General features: G+C 42.9%; 1 protein-coding gene across 3 annotated transcripts in view; it reads right to left on the bottom strand.

Moving 5' to 3' along the window:
- LOC110496553 (collagen alpha-2(VIII) chain-like) overlaps positions 1-12,384 on the bottom strand; it is a 119,520-nt gene that overhangs the window by 24,724 nt on the left and 82,412 nt on the right. For all 3 annotated transcript variants that reach the window (XM_036953301.1, XM_036953302.1, XM_036953303.1), the window contains exon 2: positions 10,837-11,027. In XM_036953301.1, coding sequence (XP_036809196.1) covers positions 10,837-10,993 — 157 coding nt within the window. In that variant the 5' untranslated portion in view covers positions 10,994-11,027. The remainder of the gene's footprint in view (positions 1-10,836; positions 11,028-12,384) is intronic.

Below are 12,384 nucleotides of genomic sequence, written 5' to 3'. Positions count from 1 at the left end.
AGTGTGTAGCCTCAGTGTAGTGGGTCAGAGTAGTGTGTAGCCTCAGTGTAGTGGAATGGGTCAGAGTAGTGAGTTCTCTCAGTGTGTAGAGTGGGGCAGAGTAGTGTGTAGCCTCAGTGTAGAGTGGGTCAGAGTAGTGTGTAGCCTCAGTTTAGTGGGTCAGAGTAGTGTGTAACCTCAGTGCATAGTGGGGTCAGAGTAGTGTGTATCCTCAGTGTGTGGAGTGGGTCAGAGTAGTGTGTAGCCTCAGTGTAGAGTTGGTCAGTGTAGTGTGTAGCCTGAGTGTAGAGTGGGTCAGAGTAGTGTTTAGCCTCAGTTTAGTGGGTCAAAGTAGTGTGCAACCTCAGTGTATATTGGGGACAGAGTAGTGTGTAGCCTCAGTGTCGAGTTGGTCAGAGTAGTGTAGCCTCAGTGTCGACTGGGTCAGAGTAGTGTGTAGCCTCAGTGTAGAGTGGGTCAGAGTAGTTTGTAGAGTGGGTCAGAGTAGTGTGTAGCCTCAGTGTCGAGTGGGTCAGAGTAGTGTGTAGCCTCAGTGTAGAGTGGGTCAGAGTAGTTTGTAGAGTGGGTCAGAGTAGTGTGTAGCCTCAGTGTAGATTGGGTCAGAGTACTGTGTAGCCTCAGTGTCGAGTGGGTCAGAGTAGTGTGTAGCCTCAGTGTAGAGTGGGTCAGAGTAGTTTGTAGCCTGAGTGTAGAGTGGTTGTGAGTAGTGTGTAGTCTCAGTGTGTTGAGTGGGTCAGAGTAGTGTGTAGCCTCAGTTTAGTGGGTCAGAGTATTGTGTAACCTCAGTGTAGAGTTGGTCAGATAGTGTGTAGCCTCAGTCTATAGTGGGGTCAGAGTAGTGTGTATCCTCAGTGTGTGAAGTGGGTCAGAGCAGTTTGTAGCCTCAGTGTGTAGAGTGGGTCAGAGTAGTGTGTTCTCTCAGTGTGTAGAGTGGGTCAGAGTAGTGTGTAGCCTCAGTGTGTGGAGTGGGTCAGAGTAGTGTGTAGCCTCTGTGTCGAGGTTAATGGGTCAGAGTAGTGTGTTCTCTCAGTGTGTATAGTGTGTCAGAGTAGTGTGTATCCTCAGTGTAGAGTGGGTCAGAGTAGTGTGTAGCCTCAGTTTAGTGGGTCAGAGTAGTGTGTATCCTCAGTGTGTGGAGTGGGTCAGAGTCGTGTGTAGCCTCAGTGTGTGGAGTGGGTCAGAGTAGTGTGTATCCTCAGTGTGTGGAGTGGGTCAGAGTATTGTGTAGCCTCAGTGTAGAGTGGGTCAGAGTAGTGTGTAGAGTGGGTCAGAGTAGTGTGTAGCCTCAGTGTGTAGAGTGGGTCAGAGTCGTGTGTAGCCTCAGTGTGTGGAGTGGGTCAGAGTAGTGTATCCTCAGTGTATAGTGAGTCAGAGTAGTTTGTAGCCTCAGTGTAGAGTGGGTCAGAGTAGTGTGTAGCCTCAGTCTGTGGAGTGGGTCAGAGTAGTGTAGCCTCAGTGTATATTGGGGTCAGAGCAGTGTGTAGCCTCAGTGTCGACTGTGTCAGAGTAGTGTGTAGCCTCAGTGTAGAGTGGGTCAGAGTAGTTTGTAGAGTGGGTCAGAGTAGTGTTTAGCCTCAGTGTGTAGAGTGGGTCAGAGTAGTGTGTAGCCTCAGCGTGTGGAGTGGGTAACAGTAGTGTGTAGCCTTAGTGTAGTGGGTCAGAGTAGTTTGCAGCCTCAGTGTAGAGTGGGTCAGAGTAGTGTGTATCCTCAGTCTGTGGAGTGGGTCAGAATAGTGTGTAGCCTCAGTGTGTAGAATGGGTCCGAGTAGTGTGTTCTCTCAGTGTGTAGAGTGGGTCAGAGTAGTGTGTGACCTACAGGCATACTATGTTCTGAGCCCTGAACAAAGCAGGTCACTGGGGTCGAGAATTGCCAAGGCACAGGGTCATCAATAACAATCCAGAAAGTAGAATAGCTCATATAATGCAATAGATTGATATATTTTCAAATTGAATGTCCCGTATATACAGTACCTGTCAAAAGTTTGGACACACCTACTCATTCAAGGGGTTTTCTTTATATTTAACATTTTCTACAATGTAGAATAATAGTGAAGACATCAAAACTTCTTAATAACAAATATCATGTAGTAACCAAAGAAGTGTGAAACTAATAAAAATATATTTTACATTTCAGATTCTTTAAAGTACCCAACATTTGCCTTGATGACAGCTTTGCACAGTCTTGGCATTCTCTCAACCTGCTTCATGTGGAATGCTTTTCTAACAATCTTGAAAGAGTTCCAACATATGTTGGGCACTTGTTGGCTGCTTTTCCTTCACTCTGAGGTGCAACTTATCCCAAACTATCTCAATTGGGTTGAAGTCGGGTGATTGTGGAGGCCAGGTCATCTGATGCACCACTCCATCACTCTCATTGGTCAAATAGCCCTTACACAGCCTGGAGGCAAGTTTTGTGTCATTGTCCTGTTGAAAAATGATAGTCCCTCTAAGCACAAACCAGATGGGATGGCATATCGCTGCAGAATGCTGTGGTAGCCTTGCTTTTTAAGTGTGCCTTGAATTCTAAATAAATCACAGACAGTGTCACCAGTAAAGCACCCCCACACCATCACACCTTCTCCTCCATGCTTCATGGTGGGAACCACATATGCGGATATCATCAGTTCACAAAGACACAGCAGTTGGAACCAAAAATCTCAAATTTGGACTCATCAGACCAAAGGACAGATTTCCACCGGTCTAATGTCCATTGCTCGTGTTTCTTGGCCCAATCAAGTCTTTTCTTCTTATTGGTGTCCTTTAGTAGTGGTTTCTTCTTATTGGTGTCCTTTAGTAGTGGTTTCTTTGCAGCAATTCAACCATGAAGGCCTGATACACGCAGTCTCCTCTGAACAGTCGATGTTGAGATGTGTCTGTACGCTGAGCTCTGTGAAGCATTTATTTTGGCTGCAATCTGAAGTGCAGTTAACTCTAATGAACTTATCCTCTGAAACAGAGGTAATTCTGGGTCTTCCTGTCCTGTGGCGGTCCTCATGAGAGCCAGTTTCATCATAGGGCTTGATGGTTTTTGCGACTGACCTTCATGTCTTAAAGTCATGATGGACTGTAATTTCTCTTTGCTTATTTGAGGTGTTCTTGCCACAATATGGACTTGCTTTTCATACCAAATAGGGCTGTCTTCTGTATACCACCCCTACCTTGTCACAACACAACTGATTGGCTCAAATGCATTAAGAAGGAAAGAAATTCCACAAAGTAACTTTTAACAAGGCACACCTGTTAATTGAAATGCAATCCAGGTGACTACCTCATGAAGCTGGTTGAGAGAATGCCAAGAGTGTGTAAAGCTGTCATCAAGGCAAAGGTTGGCTACTTTGATTAATCTAAAATATATTTTGATTTGTTTAACACTTTTTTTGGTTACTACATGATTCCATATGTGTTATTTCATAGTTTTGATGTCTTCACTATTATTCTACAATGTAGAAAATAGTAAAAATAAAGAAAAAGTAACGAGTAGGTGTGTCCAAACCTTTGACTGGTACTGTACATCATTTTTGATCATTAAAAGGCAGAGTTCACAGCCAACTAATTTCGAGGGTGGATGGTTATTCAACAGCTGGACAGTTGTTGTTTTTCTGACAAACTTTTAGCCACAGTAGCTTAGATCAAAACTTGGTTTGGTGGGGGGGTTTAGCAAACACATTAAGTAGGCTACCAGAAGTTTATAACTGGGCACATGGATTTGACAACAACAATAATCACATTCATCAATGTTGAAGAGAAATTTGAATTTTGACGTACATTTATTAAAGGGGCAATATGTGATTGCTACATCCATCGTTGGAGTTTTTAATTCTTGATATACAATGCCTTCAGAAGTATTCATACCCCTTGACTTATTCCACATTTTGTTTTATTACAGCGGGAAATCAAAATGGATTCAATTGTTTTTTTTTCTGAGATATGAGATATTTCTGTATTTCATTTTCAATAAAATGGCAAACATTTAAAATAACTGGTTTTTACTTTGGCATTATTGGGTATTCTGTGTAGATGGGAGAGAGAAAAATACATTTAATCCATTTTGAAGTCAGACTTTAACACAACAAAATGGGGAATAAGTCAAGGGGTATGAATACTTGATGATGTCACATACCCATTGATTCTTGAGAAATATAATTTATAAATGCCTCATGAGCTTAGTTGAACTGTCATACCCCATCAGAACCCAAAATATAAGCTTGTTTTACTCCTTTGTTGATAAACAATGTAATTGTAGCTAAACAAACACTGTTCGCCTCAAAACGTGGTTAAAACTGTAATTGGGATTTAATGGATGGCCAGTTCCTTGCATCCATAGCACTGTTTATGAATTTACATTTCTCCAGCCTCATTATTTACCAAATCAATGCCAGGTGACTGCTTTGTTGTTTGATCCACAGATTGCCCCTTTAAACATAATCCAAATGGTTTGTTGGCAATTTTTTACATAAATTAACTTATATACAGGTATTAACTATTGAGCAATACTAAAGGGTTTTGATTTCCCAGTTATGCCTTATTGTGCCCAGTTATTTCAATTGTGCGTAAGGTTATGCAAATGAAATGTAGTCTCATGGCCACTAGGTGGAGGTAGCTGTATGCCATTTGAACTAGGCTCCCAAAGACAACAACAAGTGTGTTAAGGTTCAGCATAGCTGATAAGGCTCCCACTTGTTGATTCCAAGCCATCATTAAACTCTAAAAGCAGGGTACAGGCCTGCTTTATGCTGGCATAGGATCAACCTCAAGCCAAAACTTCAGGTAGCCTATGTTCATGGCCATGGGAATGGACGTCCTCCTCAGGAATTTTCTTTGATTTTAACAACTGGGATTTGCTCTTCTCAAACAACATTTCATGGTGAGATGTTGAAAACATGCCTGTCATGAAAGGAATTTGTTCTGAGGTAGCTAGGGCCCCTTGTCCCCCATAGAATAAACTGATCTACGATATGTTGAGTGACTCTCGGTTCAAAAGGCACTCGACATGAAATATGGTACATGGTTGGGGGCAAGTTTGGTTATGGGAAGCTGACAGAGAAACCACTGGTCGTTAGGCTCCTGTTTGTTTAGCTCCTCTGTGGGGGAAAACATTGTGAAACGCACTACTAGCTCTCACAGTCTCATGTCAGAATAAGACGTTCATCCATGTTTCTCAAATTTCGAAGTTGTTGCAAACGCCAAATTGTTTAAGGTTAATGTTAGGCATTAACCCCTGAAATCTTAAGGTTAGGCATTAACTCCGAATAGTAAGGGTTAAAGGGTTGGGATAGACCTTTTTTAAAACACACTAAAAAACTTTCTTTGCTGTATTTCAAACGTGCAACCTTTGTAATTAGAGGCAAGTGTTCACGCCATCTGCCATCCCCGTCCACAATGCTTTAGCAATACCAAAACCGACTTGAAGGTAACAATGCTCACTGTTGCCCCTAGTGGCAGGTTTCCACATAATCTCCCGACGGCCTCAGACATGGATGGATGTCGAATACTGACTTGTATCACGTGTGACCTGGCTGGAGACGCAGATGCCTGTGTCTCACTTACGCAGCACTCTCACTAACGCATTACATAACAACAGAGAGAGCGAGAGCGAAAGAGAGAGGCATATGCAGGGACATCTCCGCTTCTCCATCTCCTTCTCACACAACCATACACAAACACAGTGCTTGACTGTCTTAGTCTACGTGAAAATCACTGGTAACAGCAACCAGATGGTGGGAGGAACAAGGCCTACCAGATCCTTACACACACTCACACACACCAACACACACACAAACACAGCGCAGAGCCTAGCGGAGCCCAGAGGAGCTCAGTAAACAGTGGCAATCAGAACCCCATCAGACCTATTGAAGACCTGCCAAGTCCTACTAGACCCAGAGAGAGCAAGGAGCCACAGTCTCTGAGCATTTTTACTGCCCACGAAGGACAAATAAAGCAAAGGCATTACAACACAAATATGTGTGTCTGTCCTGTCTCAATCTGGGATGACCTCCACATCAAATACACAACCTGGACGGAGTTGAGGGAGAAATAGATATATGGATGTTTTATACTGTTTCTTCTCTGTGTGGGATGTTTTTTTTTAAGGGGGGCTGAACTTGCAGCTGTGCGCCGAATTGATGATTACTTCCCACTGGGCACATACTGGTTGAATCAACGTTGTTTCCACGTCATTTCAATGAAATTGCATTGAACCAACGTGGAATAGACGTTGAATTGACGTCTGTGTCCAGTGGGTTGAGTTCTGCCAGATGTGGGCAGGATATAAATAAACCCAAGGAAAACTGTTACAGTACTAATCATTCTGTGACATGATTTTGTCCTATAATCTCGCAAATCTCAGTTTAAGATGAAACTGACTTCATGGCCAAAATTATCCTATTTACACTTTGTAGTCAATTTTTGCACTATAATATCTGTTTTTGACTCATATCAATGCCACATAGGTCGCTATCAAAACAAGACGTTGCTTTTTTAGGGGCAGTCACTCTTTAATGTCTGTTTCTGATAATATTTTGTCTTACCTGTACTTTGTACTGTTGAAACAATGTTTGGATATTTTACTGTATATACTGTAGATCATGAGGTACTACTGGCCATCTGGGCGAGGCAGCGAAGTGCTACTGGCGACCTCATTTGGGATTGCAATACAAGAAAATGGATTTGGATGGATCAATAGCTAAGGTTGGTAAAGACTGCTATAACAAAGCAGGGTAACTATATTGGGAGTGTATATTGAGTTGAACTAAGTGAGATAACTCTATCTGAACTCACAATTTCTAAGAAATTAGGGAAAACCATCATTGCTTTGCTTACATTTACAGTTTACATCCTACACATGCTAACCATTGTAATCACATGCTAACCATTGTAATCACATGCTAACCATTGTAATCACATGCTAACCATTGTAAGTGCTGAACTTTTACCCCCTCTGTCTACAATGAAAGATATGGGGAGCGTTGGCTTCTTTATTTTATCTAACTTATCTCTCTGTTTTCCTAGAAGAGAGGGACATTGTCACCCTCACTTTCACTGTCAGGGAACATAAAGTTCTCTATGGCTCTGTCATCATCAACATTTCCCTATTTCTAATCATCCAATTTCCATTCACAGACCTACTTCTCCCTCTCCTCTCCTTCCACTTTGTTCTCTCCATCCCCTCCTCTAGTGCCTCCTCTCCACTTTTCCCATGCTCATCCTCTTTTCCAATGCTCCTCCTCTTTTCCCATGTTCGTCCCCTTTTCCCATGCTCATCCTCTTTTCTCATGTTCGTCCTCTTTTCCCATGCTCTTCCTCTTTTCCCATGTTCCTCCACTTTTCCCATGCTTATCCTCTTTTCCCATGTTCCTCCACTTTTCCCATGCTCCTCCTCTTTTCCCATGCTCCTCCTCTTTTCCCATGTTCGTCCTCTTTTCCCATGTTCGTCCTCTTTTCCCATGCTCATCCTCTTTTCCCATGTTCCTCCACTTTTCCCATGTTCCTCCTCTTTTCCCATGCTCCTCCACTTTTCCCATGTTCCTCCTCTTTTCCCATGTTCCTCCTCTTTTCCCATGCTCCTCCTCTTTTACCATGCTCCTCCTCTTTTCCCATGTTCCTCCTCTTTTCCCATGCTCCTCCTCTTTTCCCATGTTCCTCCTCTTTTACCATGCTCCTCCACTTTTCCCATGTTCCTCCTCTTTTCCCATGCTCCTCCTCTTTTCCCATGTTCCTCCTCTTTTCCTATGCTCCTCTTTTCCCATGCTGCTCCTCTTTTCCCATGCTCCTCTTCTTTTCCCATGCTCCTCCTCTTTTCCCATGCTCCTCCTCTTTTCCCATGCTCCTCCTCTTTTTCCATGCACCTGCTTTTTTCCCATGCTCCTGCCTTTTTCCCATGCTCCTCCTCTTTTCCAACGTTCCTCCTCTTTTCCCATGTTCCTCCTCTTTTACCATGCTCCTGCTTTTTTCACATGTGCCTCCTCTTTTCCCATGCTCCTGCTTTTTTCCCATGTTCCTCCTCTTTTACCATGCTCCTGCTTTTTTCCCATGTTCCTATTTTACCATGCTCCTCCTCTTTTCCCATGTTCCTCCTCTTTTCCCATGTTCCTCCTCTTTTTCCATGCTCCTCTTCTTTTCCCATGCTCCTCCTCTTTTCCCACGCTCCTCATCTTTTCCCTTCTCATCTCTTTTGTCTCATCTCTCTGCTATACATTTAGTCAATTTTTCTGACCCTGAGCTTCCGAAAACCACTCAACACAGAAGCTGCGAGGCACATCTTAGCATTCATATGCATTCAATCATGGCTGTGGCTTATACATGCAGAGGCTTCTATGTAAGGTTAAAGCTATAGGTTAATCGTTAAGAGTCTATTGACTCTCCCCTATGTCAATCTAAATAACACAACAAAAGAATCCCATCAAAACCCGTCAGTTTAAGATAGAGAAATCAGCTTGGGCTGCGTCTCAATCCATCATGTCTGCCTGTGTCGGCCTTTCGCATCTGCAGTAGAAGGCGGCTGAGCTACTGCGGTGTTTGTCAGATCTTCTCACGAAAACCTCTGTAGCATCCGAACGGTTTGGCCAAAAAACTACGCTGAACAAAAATATTAAAGCAACATGCAACAATGTCCAAGATTTTACTGAGTTACAGTTCATATAAGGAAATCAGTCAATTGAAATACATTCATTAGGCCATAATCTGTGGATTTCACATGACTGGGATTACAGATATGCATCTTTTGGTCACTGATACCTTAAAAATATGCAGGAAGGTGGATAAAAAAAACAGTCAGTGTCTGGTGTGACGTCACGCAGCGCGACACATCTTCACATAGAGTTGATCAGGCTGTTGATTGTGGCCTATGGACTCTCGTCACACTCCTCTTGATTGGTTGTGTGAAGTTGCTGGATAGTGGTGGGAATGTTAACACACTGTCCTGCACGGCGATCCAGAGCATCCCAAACATGCTCAATGGGTGACATCTCTGGTGAGTATGCAGGCCATAGAAGAACTGGGACATTTTCAGCATCCAGGAATTGTGTACAGATCCTTGCGACGTGGGGCCGTGAATTATCATGCTGAAACATGAGGTTATGGCAGCGGGATCTCGTCAGGATCAGAATCTTGTCACGGTATCTCTGTGCATTCAAATTGCAATAAATAAAATGCAATTGTGTTTGTTGACATCAGAAAATAGCTCCCCCACAAGCCGCCTTCTGCCGTCTGCCCGGTACAGTTGAAACCAGATTTCATCCTTGAAGAGCAAACTTCTCCAGCATGCCAGTGGCCATTGAAGCTGATCATTTGCCCACTGAAGTTGTTACGACGCCGAACTGCAGTGAGGTCAAGACCTAGGTGAGGACTATGAGCACGCTGATGAGCAACCACTTTCTAACAGTTTGTGCATAAATTCTTTGATTGTGCAAACTCACATTTTCATTAGCTTTCCAGGTGGCTGGTCTCAGACGATTCCGCAGGTGAAGAAGCCGAATGTGGAGGTCTGGTTGAACATACTGCCAAATTCTCAAAAATTATATTGGAGGCAGTTTATGGAAGAGAAATTAACATTTAAATCTCAGGCAACAGTTCTGATGGACATTCCTTCAGTCAGCATGCCAATTGCATGCTCCCTCAAAACTTAGGACATCTGTAGCATTGTGTTGTGTGACAAAACTGCACAGCGGCCTTTTATTGTCCCCAGCACAAGGTGCACCTGTTTAATGATCATGCTGTTTAATCAGCTTCTTGATATGCCACATCTGTCAGGTGGATGGATTATCTAGGCAAAGGAGAACTGGTAGGCTCAAATGCATTAAGAAGGAAAGAAATTCCACAAATTAACAAGACACACCTGTTAATTGAAATGCATTCCAGGTGAATACCTCATGAAGCTGATTGAGAGAATGCCAAGAGTGTGCAAAGCTGTCATGAAAGCAAAGGGTGCCTACTTTGAATAATCTCAAATATAAAATCTGTTTTGATTTGTTTAACACTTTTTTGCAAACTACATGATTTCATATGTGTTATTTCATAGTTGTGATATCTACACTATTATTCCACAATGTAGAAAATAGTAGAAATAAAGAAAAACCATTGAATGAGTAGGTGTGTCCAAACTTTTGACTGGTACTGTATATATATATATAAAGAAAAATATATATATATTTGCTGAGCTTTCTTATATATTTCATATATCTCCTAAATATAGGACAGACACTTCAAAACCTTATTTCTTAGATACATTTTTGGCGAATTTATGAATGTGTTATTCATCAACAGGCTATAGTAATAAAGGCCAAATTCAATATTTGATCACATATTTCTTTAGATTGTCTTTTTTTTTTTTTTTTTTTTTTACATAAAGGGGTCCTAAAATTAGCTAAAGGATCCATAGTATGATCATCGTAAAACATTTCCATATGTTAGCATCTGTTCACTCTGCATACCTTTAACACTGGGTGACGTACTTCACACACAAACATGCACACACACGCACACATACACACACACACACACACACATTTGTTTCACTATCCTCGTGGGGACCAAACAATTGATTCCCGCTCAAAATGTATTTTCCCTAACCCCTAAACCTAACCCTTAACCTAACTCTAACCCTAACCCTAAACCTAACCCCTAAGCCTAAACCTAACCCCTAAACCTAACCCTTAACCTAACTCTAACACTAACCCTAAACCTAACCCCTAAGCCTAAAATAGCCTTTTTCCCTGTGGGGACCGGCGAAATGTCCCCAATTATCCGAATTGTCCTTGTTTAGATAGTAAAACCAAAAAGACACACACACATACATTACACACACACTTACAAACACACATCCAGTACACACATACTCACCAAGGTACTGTCCCTTGCCCTCTCGGAAGGGGGGTCCCACGGGGCCCTTCATCATGGGCTGCATGTACTTCATCTGGGGCATGGGGGGGTAGCCTCCCCCAAGGACACGGCCTCCCAGCAGCAGAAGCACACAGACAGGAGCCAACAGCATGGTCATTAGGCTCCCAGGCTCCAGGCTCAGCCACTAACAACTGGAATGGAGAGAATGAGAAAAAGGAGAGGTGGAGAGATGAATTAATGATTATGGTCATTGGAGAGAGAGATGTTGCCCATGCCAATAAAGCAACTTAAATTGACATTGAATTGAGAGAGAGAGAGTTTTGGTCATTCTGGAAAACAAAATCATATTCTCTTGAATGACAAATAAAACTTGATACAGAGATGAAGCAGGATAATTTTCACATCTCTGCTTATCTGAAACCATGCCAGTGGGTCGGTCTAGGTAGGTCACATTAGAACTCTACTGCCAGTGGGTCGGTCTGATTAGTAGTAGAACTCTACTGCCAGTGGGTCGGTCTGATTAGTAGTAGAACTCTAATGCCAGTGGGTTGGTCTGATTAGTAGTAGAACTCTAATGCCAGTGGGTCGGTCTAGGTAGGTCACATTAGAACTCTACTGCCAGTGGGTCGGTCTGATTAGTAGTAGAACTCTACTGCCAGTGGGTCAGTCTGATTAGTAGTAGAACTCTACTGCCAGTGGGTTGGTCTGATTAGTAGTAGAACTCTACTGCCAGTGGGTCGGTCTGATTAGTAGTAGAACTCTACTGCCAGTGGGTCGGTCTGATTAGTAGTAGAACTCTACTGCCAGTGGGTTGGTCTGATTAGTAGTAGAACTCTACTGCCAGTGGGTTGGTCTGATTAGTAGTAGAACTCTAATGCCAGTGGGTCGGTCTAGGTAGGTCACATTAGAACTCTACTGCCAGTGGGTCGGTCTGATTAGTAGTAGAACTCTACTGCCAGTGGGTTGGTCTGATTAGTAGTAGAACTCTAATGCCAGTGGGTTGGTCTGATTAGTAGTAGAACTCTAATGCCAGTGGGTTGGTCTGATTAGTAGTAGAACTCTAATGCCAGTGGGTCGGTCTAGGTAGGTCACATTAGAACTCTACTGCCAGTGGGTCGGTCTGATTAGTAGTAGAACTCTACTGCCAGTGGGTTGGTCTGATTAGTAGTAGAACTCTACTGCCAGTGGGTTGGTCTGATTAGTAGTAGAACTCTAATGCCAGTGGGTTGGTCTGATTAGTAGTAGAACTCTAATGCCAGTGGGTTGGTCTGATTAATATCAGAACTCTACTGCCAGTGGGTCGGTCTGATTAATATTAGAACTCTACTGCCAGTGGGTTGGTCTGATTAATATTAGAACTCTACTACCAGTGGGTCGGTCTAGGTAGGTAGCATTAGAACTCTACTGCCAGTGGGTTGGTCTGATTAATATCAGAACTCTACTGCCAGTGGGTTGGTCTGATTAATATTAGAACTCTACTACCAGTGGGTCGGTCTAGGTAGGTAGCATTAGAACTCTACTGCCAGTGGGTTGGTCTGATTAATATTA

The sequence above is a fragment of the Oncorhynchus mykiss genome, chromosome 18, assembly GCF_013265735.2.
Source record: "Oncorhynchus mykiss isolate Arlee chromosome 18, USDA_OmykA_1.1, whole genome shotgun sequence".
Taxonomy (NCBI): domain Eukaryota; kingdom Metazoa; phylum Chordata; class Actinopteri; order Salmoniformes; family Salmonidae; genus Oncorhynchus; species Oncorhynchus mykiss.
The sequence above is the reverse complement of the archived record's forward strand: the minus strand, read 5'-3'. Positions and strand labels throughout refer to the sequence as shown.